Consider the following 13,433-nt stretch of genomic DNA (forward strand, 5'->3'; position numbering starts at 1 on the left):
CCATTTTTATTCCTGAATTTCTTTTTTTTTTTTTAAATGGGTGTTTTTCTTTTTCTCTCTTTAAAGACTCTACATATGCTTACAGAATGGATTCTCTCTATTATTGGTTTGATTGGCTATCTTCTTAGCATTCATTCTTTTTGGATCTTTGGGCATACCCACTTGCTGGCTCACCTTGAATGGTGTGTGTGTGTGTGTGTGTGTGTGTGTGTGTGTGTGTGTGTGTGTTCATGCTCTTTCTCTAAAAGTTTCATGGTTGTTTCCAACCATGGAATTTGGGCCCCCAAATTCAGTTCTGGTCTTGATGGCCTGGAGCTCCCATCCATCGAGATCTGAGGACATTGTGAGGGCAATCACCAAACAGCAGTTGGCCTGGTCCATGTCTGGGTGAGTCAACTCTTTTCTCCTAAGTCAACTTCTCTTTTTCTCCTAAGTACAAAATATAAGTCAGTCCAGGCAATGGCTGGTCACAGCTTTTTACAGCCCTGTCCCATAATCAGGGGTCCCTCAGCCCAAGGCTCACATCCTTTCCTAGGAGCACAGTTCTTAGAAGCCTCTGCACCAGGAGTTGAGCAGGACTAGAGTTTCCATTCAACAGCCATTGTGTGTTTCTCTTTCATCGCTGGTCAAAAGAGATGTTTATCTTATTCTTTATAACAGCTGATCTTTTAAATTTTTATCTTTATGTGTTAACTTTTTTAAAAAATTTATTTAAATTCCAGTTAGCTAACACACAGTGCAATATTGGTTTCAGGAGTAAAATTCAGTGGTTCATCACTGACATACAACACCCAGTGCTCATCATTGCAAGTGCCCTCCTTAATGGCGATCACCCACCTAGCCCGTCCCCCACCCACCTCCCTCTGTCAACCCTCAGTTTGTTCTCTACCATCAAGAGCCCTTTATGGTTTGTTCCCCCCCACTTTTTGCCCTTCCCATATGTTTATCTGTTTTGTTTCTTAAATTCTACACGTGAGTGAAATCATATGGAAATTGTCTTTCTCTGACTGACTTACTTGGCTTAGCATAATACACTCTAGCTCCAACCACATCATTGCAAATGGCAAGATTTCATTCTCTTTAATGGCTGAGTAATATTCCATTGTATACATATACAACCTTTTTTTTAATCCATTCATCTCTTGTTGGATTTGAGCTCTTCCCATAGTTTGGCTATTGTTGATAATGCTACTGTAAACATCGGGGTGCATGTACCCCTTTAAATTTGTATTTTTGTCCTTTGGGTAAATAAATACATAGTAGTGCAATTGCTGGATTGTACGGTAGTTCTATTTGTAACTTTTTGAGAAACCTCCATACTGTTTTCCACAGTGGCTGCCCCAGTTTGCATTCCCCCCAACAGTGCCTGGGATTCTCCTTCCTCTGCATCCTCACCAACACCTGTTGTTTTCTGTGTTGTCAAGTTTAGCCATTCTGACAGGTGTGGAGTGGTGTCTCATTAAGGTTTTGATTTGCATTTTCCTGATGATGAGTGATGTTGAGCATCTTTTCATGTGTCTGTTGGCCATCTGGATATCTTCTATGGAAAAACGTCTATTCCTGTCTTCTGCCCATTTCTTAACTGGATTATTTGTCTTTTGGGTGTTGAGTAGGATAAGTTCTTTATAAATTTTGGATACCAATCCTTTATCAGCTATGTCATTTGCAAATATCTTCTCCCATTCCATAGGCTGCCTTTTAGTTTTGTTGATTCTTTCCTTCACTGTGCAGAAGCTTTTTATCTTGACGAAGTCCCCATAGTTCATTTTGCTTTTGTTTCCGTGTTGTGTCCAGTAAGAAGTTGCTATGGCTGAAGTCAAAGAGGTTACTGCCTGTGTTCTCCTCTAGGATCTTTTTTTTTTTTTTTAAGATTTTATTTATTTATTTGACACACAGAGAGAGATCACAAGTAGGCAGAGCAGCACACAGTGTGGGGGGTGGGGTTGGGAAGCAGGCTCCCTGCTGAGCAGAGAGCCAGATTCGGGGCTCGATCCCAGGACCCTGAGATCATGACCTGAGCCAAAGGCAGAGGCTTAACCCACTGAGCCACCCAGGTGGCTCCTCTAGGATCTTGATGGCTTCCTGTCTCACATTTAGGTCCTTCATCTATTTTGAATTTATTTATGTGTATGGTGTAAGAAAGTGGTCCAGTTTCATTCTTCTGCATGTGGCTGTCCTGTTTTCCCAACACCATTTGTTGAAGAGACTGTCTTTTTTCCATTGGATATTCTTTCCTGCTTCATCAAAAATTATTTGGCAATATACTTGTGGATCCATTTCTGGATTTCTATTCTGTTCTACTGATATATACGTCTGTTTTTGTGCCAATACCATACTGTCTTGATCACTACAGCTATGTAATATAACTTGAAGTCCAGAAGTGCGATGCCTCCAGCTTTGCTTTTCTTTTTCAGAATTACTTTGGCTATTCAGGGTCTTTGGCAGTTCCATACAAATTTGAGGATTATTTGTTTTAGCTCTGTGAAAAATGCTATTGGTATTTTGGTGGGGATTACTTTAAATCTGCAGATTGCTTTGGGTTGTACAGACATTTTAACAATATTGGGGCGCCTGGGTGGCTCAGTGGGTTAAAGCCTCTGCCTTCGGCTCGGGTCATGATCCCAGGGTCCTGGGATCGAGCCCCGCATCGGGCTCTCTGCTCGGCGAGGAGCCTGCTTCCTCCTCTCTCTGCCTGCCTCTCTGCCTACTTGTGATCTATGTCTGTCAAATAAAGAAATAAAATCTTTAAAAAAAAAAACAACCAATATTTATTCTTCCAATCCATGAGCATAGAATGTCTTTCCATTTCTTTGTGTCCTCTTCAATTTCTTTCATCAGAGTTTTTTAGTTTTTAGAGTACAGACCTTTTACCTCTTTGGTCTGGTTTATTCCTAGGTATTTTGTGGGTTTTGGTCAATTGTAAGTGAAATCAATTCCTTGATATATTTTTTTGCTGCTTCCTGAGACTTTGCTGAATTCATGTATCAGTGCTAACAATTTTTTTGGTGGAGTCCTGTGGGTTTTCTAGATATAATATCATGTTGTCTGCAAATAGTGAAAGTTTGACTTCTTCCTTGCTGATCTGGATGCCTTTTATTTTTTTCATTGCCTGACTGCTGAGGCTAGGACTTTCAGTACTATGTTAAATAACAGTAGTGAGAGTGGACATCCCTGTCTTGTTCCTGACCATTGGAGGAAAATCTCTCAGTTTTTCCCCATTGAGGATGATATTAACTTGGGTCTTTTCGGATGCCTGGGTGGCTCAGTCAGTTAAGCATCTGCTTATTTTCATAATATTCTCTTATAATCGTTTGTATTTCTGTGGTGTTGTTGTGATTTCTCCTCTCTCATTTATGATTTTATTTATTTGGGCCCTTTCTCTTTTCTTTTTGATAAGCCTGGCTAGGGGTTTATCAATCTTATTAATCCTTTCAAAGAACCAGCTCTTAGTTTCATTGATCTGTTCTTTTGTTTGTTTGTTCCTATATCATTTATTTCTGCTTTGATATTTATCATTTCCCTTTTTCTGCTGGCTTTAGGCTTTATTTGCTGTTCCTTTTCCAGCTCCCTTAGGTGTAAGGTTAGTTTGTGTATTTGAGACTTTTCTTGCTTTTTAAGGTAAGCCTGTATTGCTATATACTTCCCTCTTAGGACTACCTTTACCGCATCCCGAAGGTTCTGGACTGTCATGTTTTCACATTCATTTTCTCCCATGTAATTTTTTATTTCTTTAATTTCTTGGTTAACCCAATCATTCTTTAGTAGGATGTTCTTTAACCTCCATGGATTTGTTGTCTTTCCAGTTTTTTTTCTTGTGGTTAATTTCAAGTTTCATAGTATTGTGGTCAGAAATACGCATGGTGGGGCGCCTGGGTGGCTCAGTGGGTTAAAGCCTCTGCCTTAGCTCAGGTCATGATCCCAGAGTCCTGAGATCGAGCCCCGCATCGGGCTCTCTGCTCAGCAGGGAGCCTGCTTCCTCCTCTCTCTCTGCCTGCCTCTCTGCCTACTTGTGATCTCTGTCTGTCAAATAAATAAATAAATAAATCTTTAAAAAAAAAAAAAAAGAAAATACTCATGGTATGATCAATCTTTTTGTACTTGTTGAGGCCTGATTTGTGACCTAGTATGTGATCTATTCTGGAGAATGTTCCATGTGCACTCAAAAGAATGTATATTTTGCTTTAGAATGAAATATTCTGAATATATCTGTTAAGTCCATCTGGTCCAGTGTGTCATTCAAAGCCATTGTTTCCTTGCTAATTTTCGCTTAGATGATCTACCCATTGCTGTAAATAGAGTGTTAATGTCCCCTACTGTTTTCATATTATCAATGAGTTTCTATATGTTTGTTAATTGATTCATATATTTCAGTGCTCCCAAGTTGGGGACATAAATATTTATAATTGTTAGATCTTCTTGATGGATAGACCCCTTAATTATGATATAATATCTTTCTGCCTCTCTTGTTACAGTCTTTGGTTTAAAATCTAATTTGCCTGATATAAGTATGGCTACTCTGGCTTTCTTTGGACATCCATTAGCATGATAGATGGTTATTCATCTCCTCACTTTAAATCTATAGGTGTTTTTAGGTCTAAAATGAGTCTCTGCAGGCATATAGATGGGTCTTGTTTGTTTGTTTGTTTGTTTGTTTGTTTTATCCATCTGACACCCTATGTCTTGTGATTGGAGCATTTAGTCCATTTACATTCAGAGTGATTATGGAAAGATATGAATTTAGTGCCATTGTGTTATCTGTAGGGTTGGTATTTCTGGTGGTATTCTCTGTTACTTTCTAGTCTTTGTTGCTTTTGGTCTTTTTTCCCCACTCAGAGTCACCTTTGATATTTCTTGCAGGGCTGGTCTAGTGGTTATGAACACCTTTAATTTTTGTTTGTCTGGGAAACTCTTTATTTCTCCTTCTATTCTGAATGACAGTCTTGCTGAATGAAGTATTCTTGGCTGCATATTTTTCCCATTCAGCACATTGAAAATACCATGCCACTCTTCCAGTTTGCCAAGATTCTGTGGACAGATCTGCTGTGAACCTGATTTGTCTTTCCTTATAGGTTAAGGACTTTTTTCCCTTCCTGCTTTCAGTATTCTTTCCTTGTCTGTGCATTTTGTGAATTTGGCTACAATATGTCTTGGTGATGGCTGGCTTTTGTTTAATTTAATGGGACTTCTCTGTGCTTCTTGGATTTCAATGCCTGTTTCCTTCCCCAGATTAGGGAAGTTTCCAGCTATAATTTGCTCAAATAAACCATCTGCCCCTTTTTCTCTCTCTTCATTTTCTGGGACTCCTACCATATGAATGTTAATATGCTTTAAGTAGTCTTAAGTCTTAAGTAGTCTTAAGTCTTTAAGTCTACATTCATAATCCAATATTTTTCTTTCCCTCTTCTTCTCAGCTTTATCATTTTCCATAATTTTATCTTCTATATCAGTAATATGTTCCTCTGCTTCATCCATCCTCATTGTCATGGCATCCATCTGGATTTGCATCTCAGTTACAGCATTTTAAATTTTAGATCAACTAGATTGGATTCTCTAGTGTCTTCTGTGCTTTTTTCAAGGCAAGCTAGTATCATTATAATTGTTTTAAATTCTAATTGAGACATCTTACTTATATCTGCATTGATTAAACCCCTAGCAGTTACTTCTTCCTGTTCTTTCTTTTGGAGTGAATTCCTCCATCTTTTCATTATGTCCAGGAGAAAGAAAGAAAAAAAAGAAAGGAAGGAAGGAAGGAATAAAGAAAGAAAGAGGAAGTTAAATTGTAGATGTGTTTTGGTCTGCTTGTTAAAAGAAGCTAGATCCAAAATATAAAAAATTTAAAAATTTTTTTAAAATAAAAAAATATATTTTTTAAAAGAAAGAAAGCTAGATCATAGGTGGTGTTTTAGTCTGCTTGCTAAAAAAACTAGGTCCAAAAAATATAAAAAACAATACAAATAATAAAAAAAATACAAACTAAATTAATTTAATTAAATTTAAAATAATAATAAATAAAAATAAAAAGGAAGCCTGATCTTATTTCCTCTAGAGCTGAAGTTTTTTGTTTTTCTTTCTTCCCTTTTTTTTTTTTTTTTTTTTTTTAAGAGCTGAAGTTTTTCAGCACTCTGTGTTTGGTAGACTTGGTGTGGACAAGGAGTTGTGCTGGTCTTCTGAGAGAGCAGCCTGTTACCCTGAAGGTCAGGTAGACTTGCACTAGTGGAGATGTCCCTGCAGGGTGCAGGAGGGCGTGGCTTGGCTGTGTTGTTCACTGAAGTCCATCAGTGCTGAGGGACAGGATAAATATGGTAGTGCCCAGACTCTCTCCTCCCAAAGTGAGGAATTTACACCCACCACCCTTCTCAAGCACCCATAGAAGAGCACACAATCACATCTTCCGTGTCCCAAGCCTCCATCAGATCCCTGCCTTCACCCTGCCTGTGTCTGAGCTATCTGCCTGCCAGGTGGCCCTGTACTCCTGTGTTTTATCTCAGGTATGAGTGGGTTCCCAAACTCCAAACTTTAGAGATCTGTGCAAGCACCGATCCCTTGGGGGAGAATCTTGCTGCACTGCTTTGTCCAGAAATTGGCCTCGAGTTCTGTGCTAGTGAATGGGGCAGCTCAATGGCCCCACCAGGTCCCTCACCCATGGAGAGGTCATGCCCCCCTCTCCCAAATGAACTCCAAGCAGGGGAACTGCCTCCCTCCATGCAACCCAGAGGATCCTCAGACAATGCTCTCTACTCCCAGGTCTCCACCTTCCTTCCCCACCAGAGCACTGCCTTAAATTTTTAGAAGGATTTTCTCTCTCATTGTTTTGTGTATAGTACAGGTGAGGGGGTCCTCAAAGAGTGAACTTCAGGCCATCTTAACCAGAAACCCCAAACTGCAGCTTATTACTTTTCTGACTCTAGTCTGTGAGTGTGAATGAAGTAACATTAGCATTCATACCCACCTTTCTCTGATTGTGAACTTTGACCTCCCAACTCCACTTTCAGTTTTCCCCAGGAATTTCTCCCAGTGGGCATTTGGTATCACATGTGCTCAGAAGCCAGCCTGCTCAAATCCAGCCACTCTGGTGCTCCTGGAGGTGTTTACCACGTGACAGCCATTTAAGGACACCTCCTCCCACTGCTCAGCAGCTGATGTCCTCCAAAAACTCAAGACCCCTGAGCCCAAACGGTATCAGAACCACCTGAATTCCCTACAATAGTGGAGAGAACATCGCCTCTCTTTTCAGAGAGCTCCAACCAGAGTTCAAGGGTAGAGCTGTAGAACATTCCCATGATTTTCTCTTCCTCTTTCCAGGTGCCATCCCAAGCGTGTCCTGCAAGGCTGTTGACCCAGAAAAGAGGCTAAGCTAAAATAAAGACAAAAGCATTTATTTGTGTTCTCAGAATTGTGATTCTGGGAAAACAGATATAGGCAGCAACCGAAATGGTGCCCTCCCAGGGAACAAAAGTCAAGGAATTTTTTTTTTTAATTTCCTTTTTTTATTTTTTTTTAATTTTTTATTTATTTTCAGCGTAACAGTATTCATTGTTTTTTCACCACACCCAGTGCTCCATGCAATCTGTGCCCTCCCTAATATCCACCACCTGGTTCCCCCAACCTCCCACCCCCCCCCCTTCAAAACCCTCAGGTTGTTTTTCAGAGTCCATAGTCTGTCATGGTTCACCTCCCCTTCCAATTTCCCTCAACTCCCTTCTCCTCTCCATCTACCCTTGTCCTCTATATTATTTGTTATGCTCCACAAATAAGTGAAACCATATGATACTTGACTCTCTCTGCTTGAAAAGTCAAGGAATTTTAAAGACAAAAGGGAACACTTGCATCTGTTGTTTCCAAAGAATTTTTATTGATTTTGGGGGCAGAAAATGGGCCTTGGCTGAGTATAATTGCTTGCTTAGGCTCTCACTCAGCAAAGTCTCTTACTGTAGCAAGTTGCAGGTGTTCAGGTGGACTCCTTAGAATATTTGTGGTTTGGTCAGGTTCAAAAGTTCATGGTTCTACCTGGTGAAATGTGCAGGATGCCCACCTCCTTCATGGCCTCCCAGCTCCATGGGAGGAGACAGAAGTGAAAGCCCTTGACATAAGTGAAACCATTCCATTTCACCTTTCAAAAGGCAAACCAGCTCATGCAAACAAGTTCATCAGAAACTACTCCACTCTGAATCCCACGCTGGGTCACCTTCGGCACGTGCCTAGAAAGGAACATTTAATTATAGCAGAGATTTTATCTGGCAGGTGGATTGCGGTGATTTTTAAAATCTTTTTTTGTGCTTTTATATGCTTCCCTATAATTAATGTTTATAAGTTTTGTAATCATACAAAAATGTTATTGGGGGAAAAGTCTATCCTTCCCAAATGTTGGTTAGAAGAAAGCCATGCTCAAAAATGAATATTCACAGTGTTTATCAATCTCCTTTTTAAAATGTGCATTTTTTCCAGATACTAGGAGAAAAACTGGACTTTCATCTGTCAGAACATTGGCAAGTACCTCGTTGCTCTGTTGTTTTATATGTGTTACTGGGCTCCCCAGCAACCAGGGCAGAGGCCTTGCTCTTTAGCTCACTTCGTACAAGACCCTTTGTGATCTGACTTCTGCTCTCTGCTCCAGTCCTGCTTTCAAGCTTGTCCTTCCCCATGACATTGTTTAGTTAGACCTGAACTGTTATAGCTTCCAGAACACAGAATGCATTCCCATCACCATGCCTTTGTGTTTGATCTTTGAGTTGCTCCGAATAAGTCCTTTTGGCTTTCCGCCTGGCAAACTCCTATCCACACTCTAAAACCCATCTCAGATCAGTCACTTCCACTGGGAAGCCCTCCTAATGCTCTCTTCTTAGCACTTCTGTCTCTGCCTTGATCACGCTAGGTTATTTCACTCATCTCTGTAGACCCAGACAGTGCATGGCACATGGTGTTTCATAAATACTTGTTGAATGGAGGCAGGTTTGTTCATTCCATAAATGTGTATGGAGTGCCCACTGTGTACTCAGCACTGTGTTAATTTCCTGGGACTAAAATAAATAGCCAGAGACCTTGCCTTTTGGAGCTCACAGTCCAGTGGGATAGAAAGAGAATCATGCACAGATAATCACTATTACAATAGGGCACAGGCAATTCTACCTCACCTCTTCTTCTTCCTCCTCTTCCTTAACCAGTCACAACTTGAAAGCGTTATCCATACTTACCACTTTGCTTATTTCTTCCAAAGAATTTTGCATTTCCTACATGTAGTTTCTGAAGTTACTTAATGGAAGTTTCTATTTCTTTTCCCTCTAGTATGAGGAGCACTTATCTGATAGTCAAAATAGCCCCCAAATTGCTGCTTCCCAAGCAAGTGAGCACCCCATGACAGGTGGTGTGCAAGTCAAGACTACAGACCACCAGGTCTGGTTGGGGTAGGGTAAAGGAGAGACGTAAGCTATAAAAAAAGGTTGCTTGAACTCTATGATCTTGCAGGTCTTTCCAATCCTGATTCTAAGGAAAACATGTCAACCCTAAACCAAGATCATGGGGCTGAATTTCTCAAATGCTATCATCACAGCACAGACTCTGGGATTGTGACCCCCAAAAGAGACACAGATGTTCTTCATCATCTTTGACACTGTCTTAAGTCATCTGGACCAGGGAATGATGTCTTTTGCCAAGTCATAATGGAGAATTTTCAGAGATCACCAGATCACCCCAGTTCTACAGATCATACATGGCCTTGGGACTAGCCCAGGAAGAACTGGCTGAACCTGTGGGCAGAGAAGCACGAGTGACTGCAAGAGGGCATCAAGTGGGCCCCTGACAACACGAGTCCAGACAGGACTGCATTCAAGGAGCCCTTTAAAGCATCCCACCAGTGGCCACATGATCAGAGAAATTTCTTCTGCCAACTTGCCTGCTTTAAGACAAAAACAAAACAGTTATCATTTCCCTCATTTTGGAAAGTAGCAAAAGACATCTAAAATCACCTGTCGGGGGTCCAAATCCCCACCAGACGTCCAAGGTTATCTGCTCATGTCTTGCCAGACAGGACAAAACGTAAAAAGCACTTCAAATTTTAGTCACAGTGTGACCTTATCCAACCATTTGTATAATTTCTCTTGGATTTTTGGCCAGTAGGATTCTCCGACCTCCCTCCCTCCCCAGGTCCCTTGAACTGGGAACCTCTTCCCAGAATCATTCCGATATATTTTACCCAATTCATTGGGACTGAGCTTTGCTCCTGTGAGTTAAATGCACAGTCTCCAGAGTCAGTCCCACGCGGCCAAATGCCTGCCAAGCCATCCGGACGTGTCACTCACCTTTCAGAGTGCCACTCTCCCCTTTGGTGCAGTGATGGTAATAACCCCACCAAACAGGGCTGGGTTTTGTATTTAATTGAACACTATGTGTAAAGTCCTTAGCACAATGCATGGTTCAGGATAAGTGCTTCAACCTTTCTGTTGGTAATCTGCGTTATTGGGATTGATAAATTGCATTTGGCTCATTAAGGGCTGAGCAGAGCCGGCTCTGCTTGATGGTGCTTTTGATTTTTTCCACAGTGCATTTCTAGATTTCCTACCTGCTGGTCTCCTTGAAGGAGGGGAAATGGAAGCTATACAGCCAGATGGAAGACTGCCAACATCTTTCCAGTGAAATCCTTGCCCCACCCTTGCACCAGGCTCTGTCAGGATTTCTCTGCACCAAGTCGGCCACTGGCCAGTACATGCATGCCGGAGGGACAGTGGGTGTGAGCAGCTCTTTAGGAGAGTCAGGAAGAGGAGGAGCTGGGGAGAGGTCAACTGTGGGATTCACCCACAAGCTGCTGTACAGACCATAGCCTCTCTGGGACCTATGGTCTAGAAGATAGGAGAAAGGGTGAGCAGACCAGAAGACCCAGCCGAGCCAGACTTTGAAAGCCACAGAGGGTGAGTGACTCTTTCTCTAGCTTTCCATGCCAGTGACAAGGGAAAGGCAAGGGTTCTTTGCCTTCAGTAGGGGAGCTACAGAGGATGACTGTCTGTTTGGGACAGAGGTCTTGCCTGGTTACCAGCAAGCTGTGCAATCTTGGGCATGTCACCAGACCTCTCTGGACCCGTTTTCACATCTGTAAAAGGAGGAATTGGCCTAGTCAGAGTAATGATATGTAACATTTGTACAGTGCTTGTCAGTTGCACTTTCCCAAATAGCATCTCATTTGGTCATCGTAGCAGCCCTTGCTGGAAGGATGTTTGTCGCGTGCTGCAGATAAGCTCACCACAGGGCAGTGGGGCCAGTGATCAGGTAGGGCAGAGCAAGCCTGAACCTAAACTCCTGGTCTCCCGGGAAAATTTTGGCCTCTGCTGAGCACATTGTTCCCCTAGAGCTCTGAAATCTGAACATTCCTAGCTCCTCCTCGAGGACGTCTGTCTCCTTCGGTCCTACCTTCTTTTTCCCCCCCATCCCCTTCCTCCCTTCCTCCCACCGGCTGTTCCAGCCTCTTCTCCACCAGCTTGCTAGAATTTCTTCTCCTTCTGCAGGCCTGAAACACTAACATTTCTGAGAAGAGGGAAGTGCACCCCAGCACACACCAGATAGCCCATCCCCACCCTCCCTGGGTCAGCACCTGCACGCAGCCTCTTTCCCAGAGTTCTTTCTGCTTTGTGGAATGCCTTCCTGTGGGTCCCCAGGGGTAAAGTAATTGTGGCTGCTGAACCTCCAGGTGAGAGCCTGGACCTGCCGGCATGGGTCGCCAACATCCAGGGTTCTGGTTAAATGTGCAGATTCCGGGGCCTCACCCCAAAGTTGGTAAGCCAGAGTGGGCACTGTAGCAAGCTCTCCCTGTCTCTGACAGGCAGATATCATAACTTAGGCACCGCTAGTCTTCCAACTACTGCATTTGGACAGCAGCGGGGGTTGGCAGGTAATATTTATAGTGAATTATCCTTGTATATCTGGAAAAAGTCCTTCCTGATAAAGGTGGGTTATTGTTTTTTGAAGTAAATTCCAGGATTTAACTTGGTTATATTCTAGTTTGAGTGTTGCATCTCTACCAGTTACATATGTCTAGAATTTTCCTTTTCTTATATGCTATCTACATCAGGATAGGGGAATGCTAGCTTTGTAAAATAAATTGGGAGTCTTACCATTATTATTACTTTTTTTTTTAACCATCAGAGCTAGTTTGATATTGGGCTTATTCTTTGAAGATTGGGTAGAAATCAGCTACAAAAACAAGCTGGGGCTGACATGGTCATAAGTGGTTGACATTTCACTGCCTTTCTTATTTCTGAAATGAATGTTAGTCTGTTCGGATTGTTATGTCTTCTTGAAATCAACTCATTTCCCTGAGTTCACCAAACAAATGCACTGGATACTCATATGTATGTAGTCCCTCCCTTTTTATTGCCTTTCTCAATATTAATCTCGTATTTTTCCCACTTGTTTTCTTTTTTTTTTTAAGATTTTATTTATTTATTTGACAGACAGAGACCACAAGTAGGCAGAGAGGCAGGCAGAGGGAGAGGGAGAAGCAGGCTCCCCACTGAGAAGAGCACCTGATGCGGGGCTCAATCCCAGGACCCTGAGATCATGACCTGAGCCGAAGGCAGAGGCTTTAACCCACTGAGCCACCCAGGGGCCCCCCACTTGTTTTCTTTAATTGTGCTTTTCTACTTGGACTTTCTGAAGACCCAACTTCTTTTTTCACTGCACTGAAGCGTTATTAATAAACAATAAACTGGATACTTAACATGAACAATTTGATGAGTTTTTAACATATGGCTACATCTGCAAAACCATCATCATAATAAAAAATAAATGTATTTATTTTGACCATTTTTAGTTTTCTAGTTCCTGAATTTCAGATTTTCTATTTAATAGTCTATCCTTCTATTTGTGCATGTGGATATTATATTATTTTTTTCTTGGTTCCTTAAGTGGAAGTGAGCTTGTTTATTTTTAATTTTTATGTATAGATAGTTAGTTCTCATTATTCATGACAATTATGTCCTCTAAATTCATTGCAAACAACGAATTAGGGAATTCTGGGCCATTGCTCCTCAGGAAAATGCAAGGTTAGATTCCTGCCAACATTTGGGCACAAAGTTTTGTTTTTTTTTAATCAAACAATCAATATAAAATCTTGTTTTTTGTGTGCTTCTGTTTAAAGACTCCTTTAGGGGCACCTGGGAGCTCAGTTGGTTAAGCATCTGCCTTTGGCTCAGGTCATGATCCCAGAGTCCTGGGATCTAGCCCCACATCTGGCTACCTGGTCAGCCGGGGGTCTGCTTCTCCCTCTGACCCTCCCCTCTCGTGCTCTGTCTCTCTCTCTCTCACTCTCTTTCAAATAGATAAATAAAATCTTTTTTAAAAATATAAATTGTTGGGGCGCCTGGGTGGCTCAGTGGGTTAAAGCCTCTGCCTTTGGCTCAGGTCATGATCCCAGGGTCCTGGGATCGAGTCCCGCATCGGGCTCTCTG

General features: G+C 41.8%; 1 protein-coding gene across 1 annotated transcript in view; it reads left to right on the forward strand.

The window, feature by feature from the left end:
* Nucleotides 1-268: 268 nt before the first annotated feature.
* LOC308346611 (NADPH oxidase 5-like) overlaps nt 269-13,433 on the forward strand; it is a gene marked incomplete at its 5' end in the record, with an annotated part of 49,080 nt that continues 35,915 nt past the window's right edge. The window contains one exon of the mRNA XM_080809673.1: nt 269-387. Within this exon, the coding sequence (XP_080665799.1) occupies nt 269-387 (119 nt within the window). The remainder of the gene's footprint in view (nt 388-13,433) is intronic.

Source organism: Martes martes (assembly GCF_963455335.1).
Source record: "Martes martes genome assembly, chromosome: 7".
Taxonomy (NCBI): Eukaryota; Metazoa; Chordata; class Mammalia; order Carnivora; family Mustelidae; genus Martes; species Martes martes.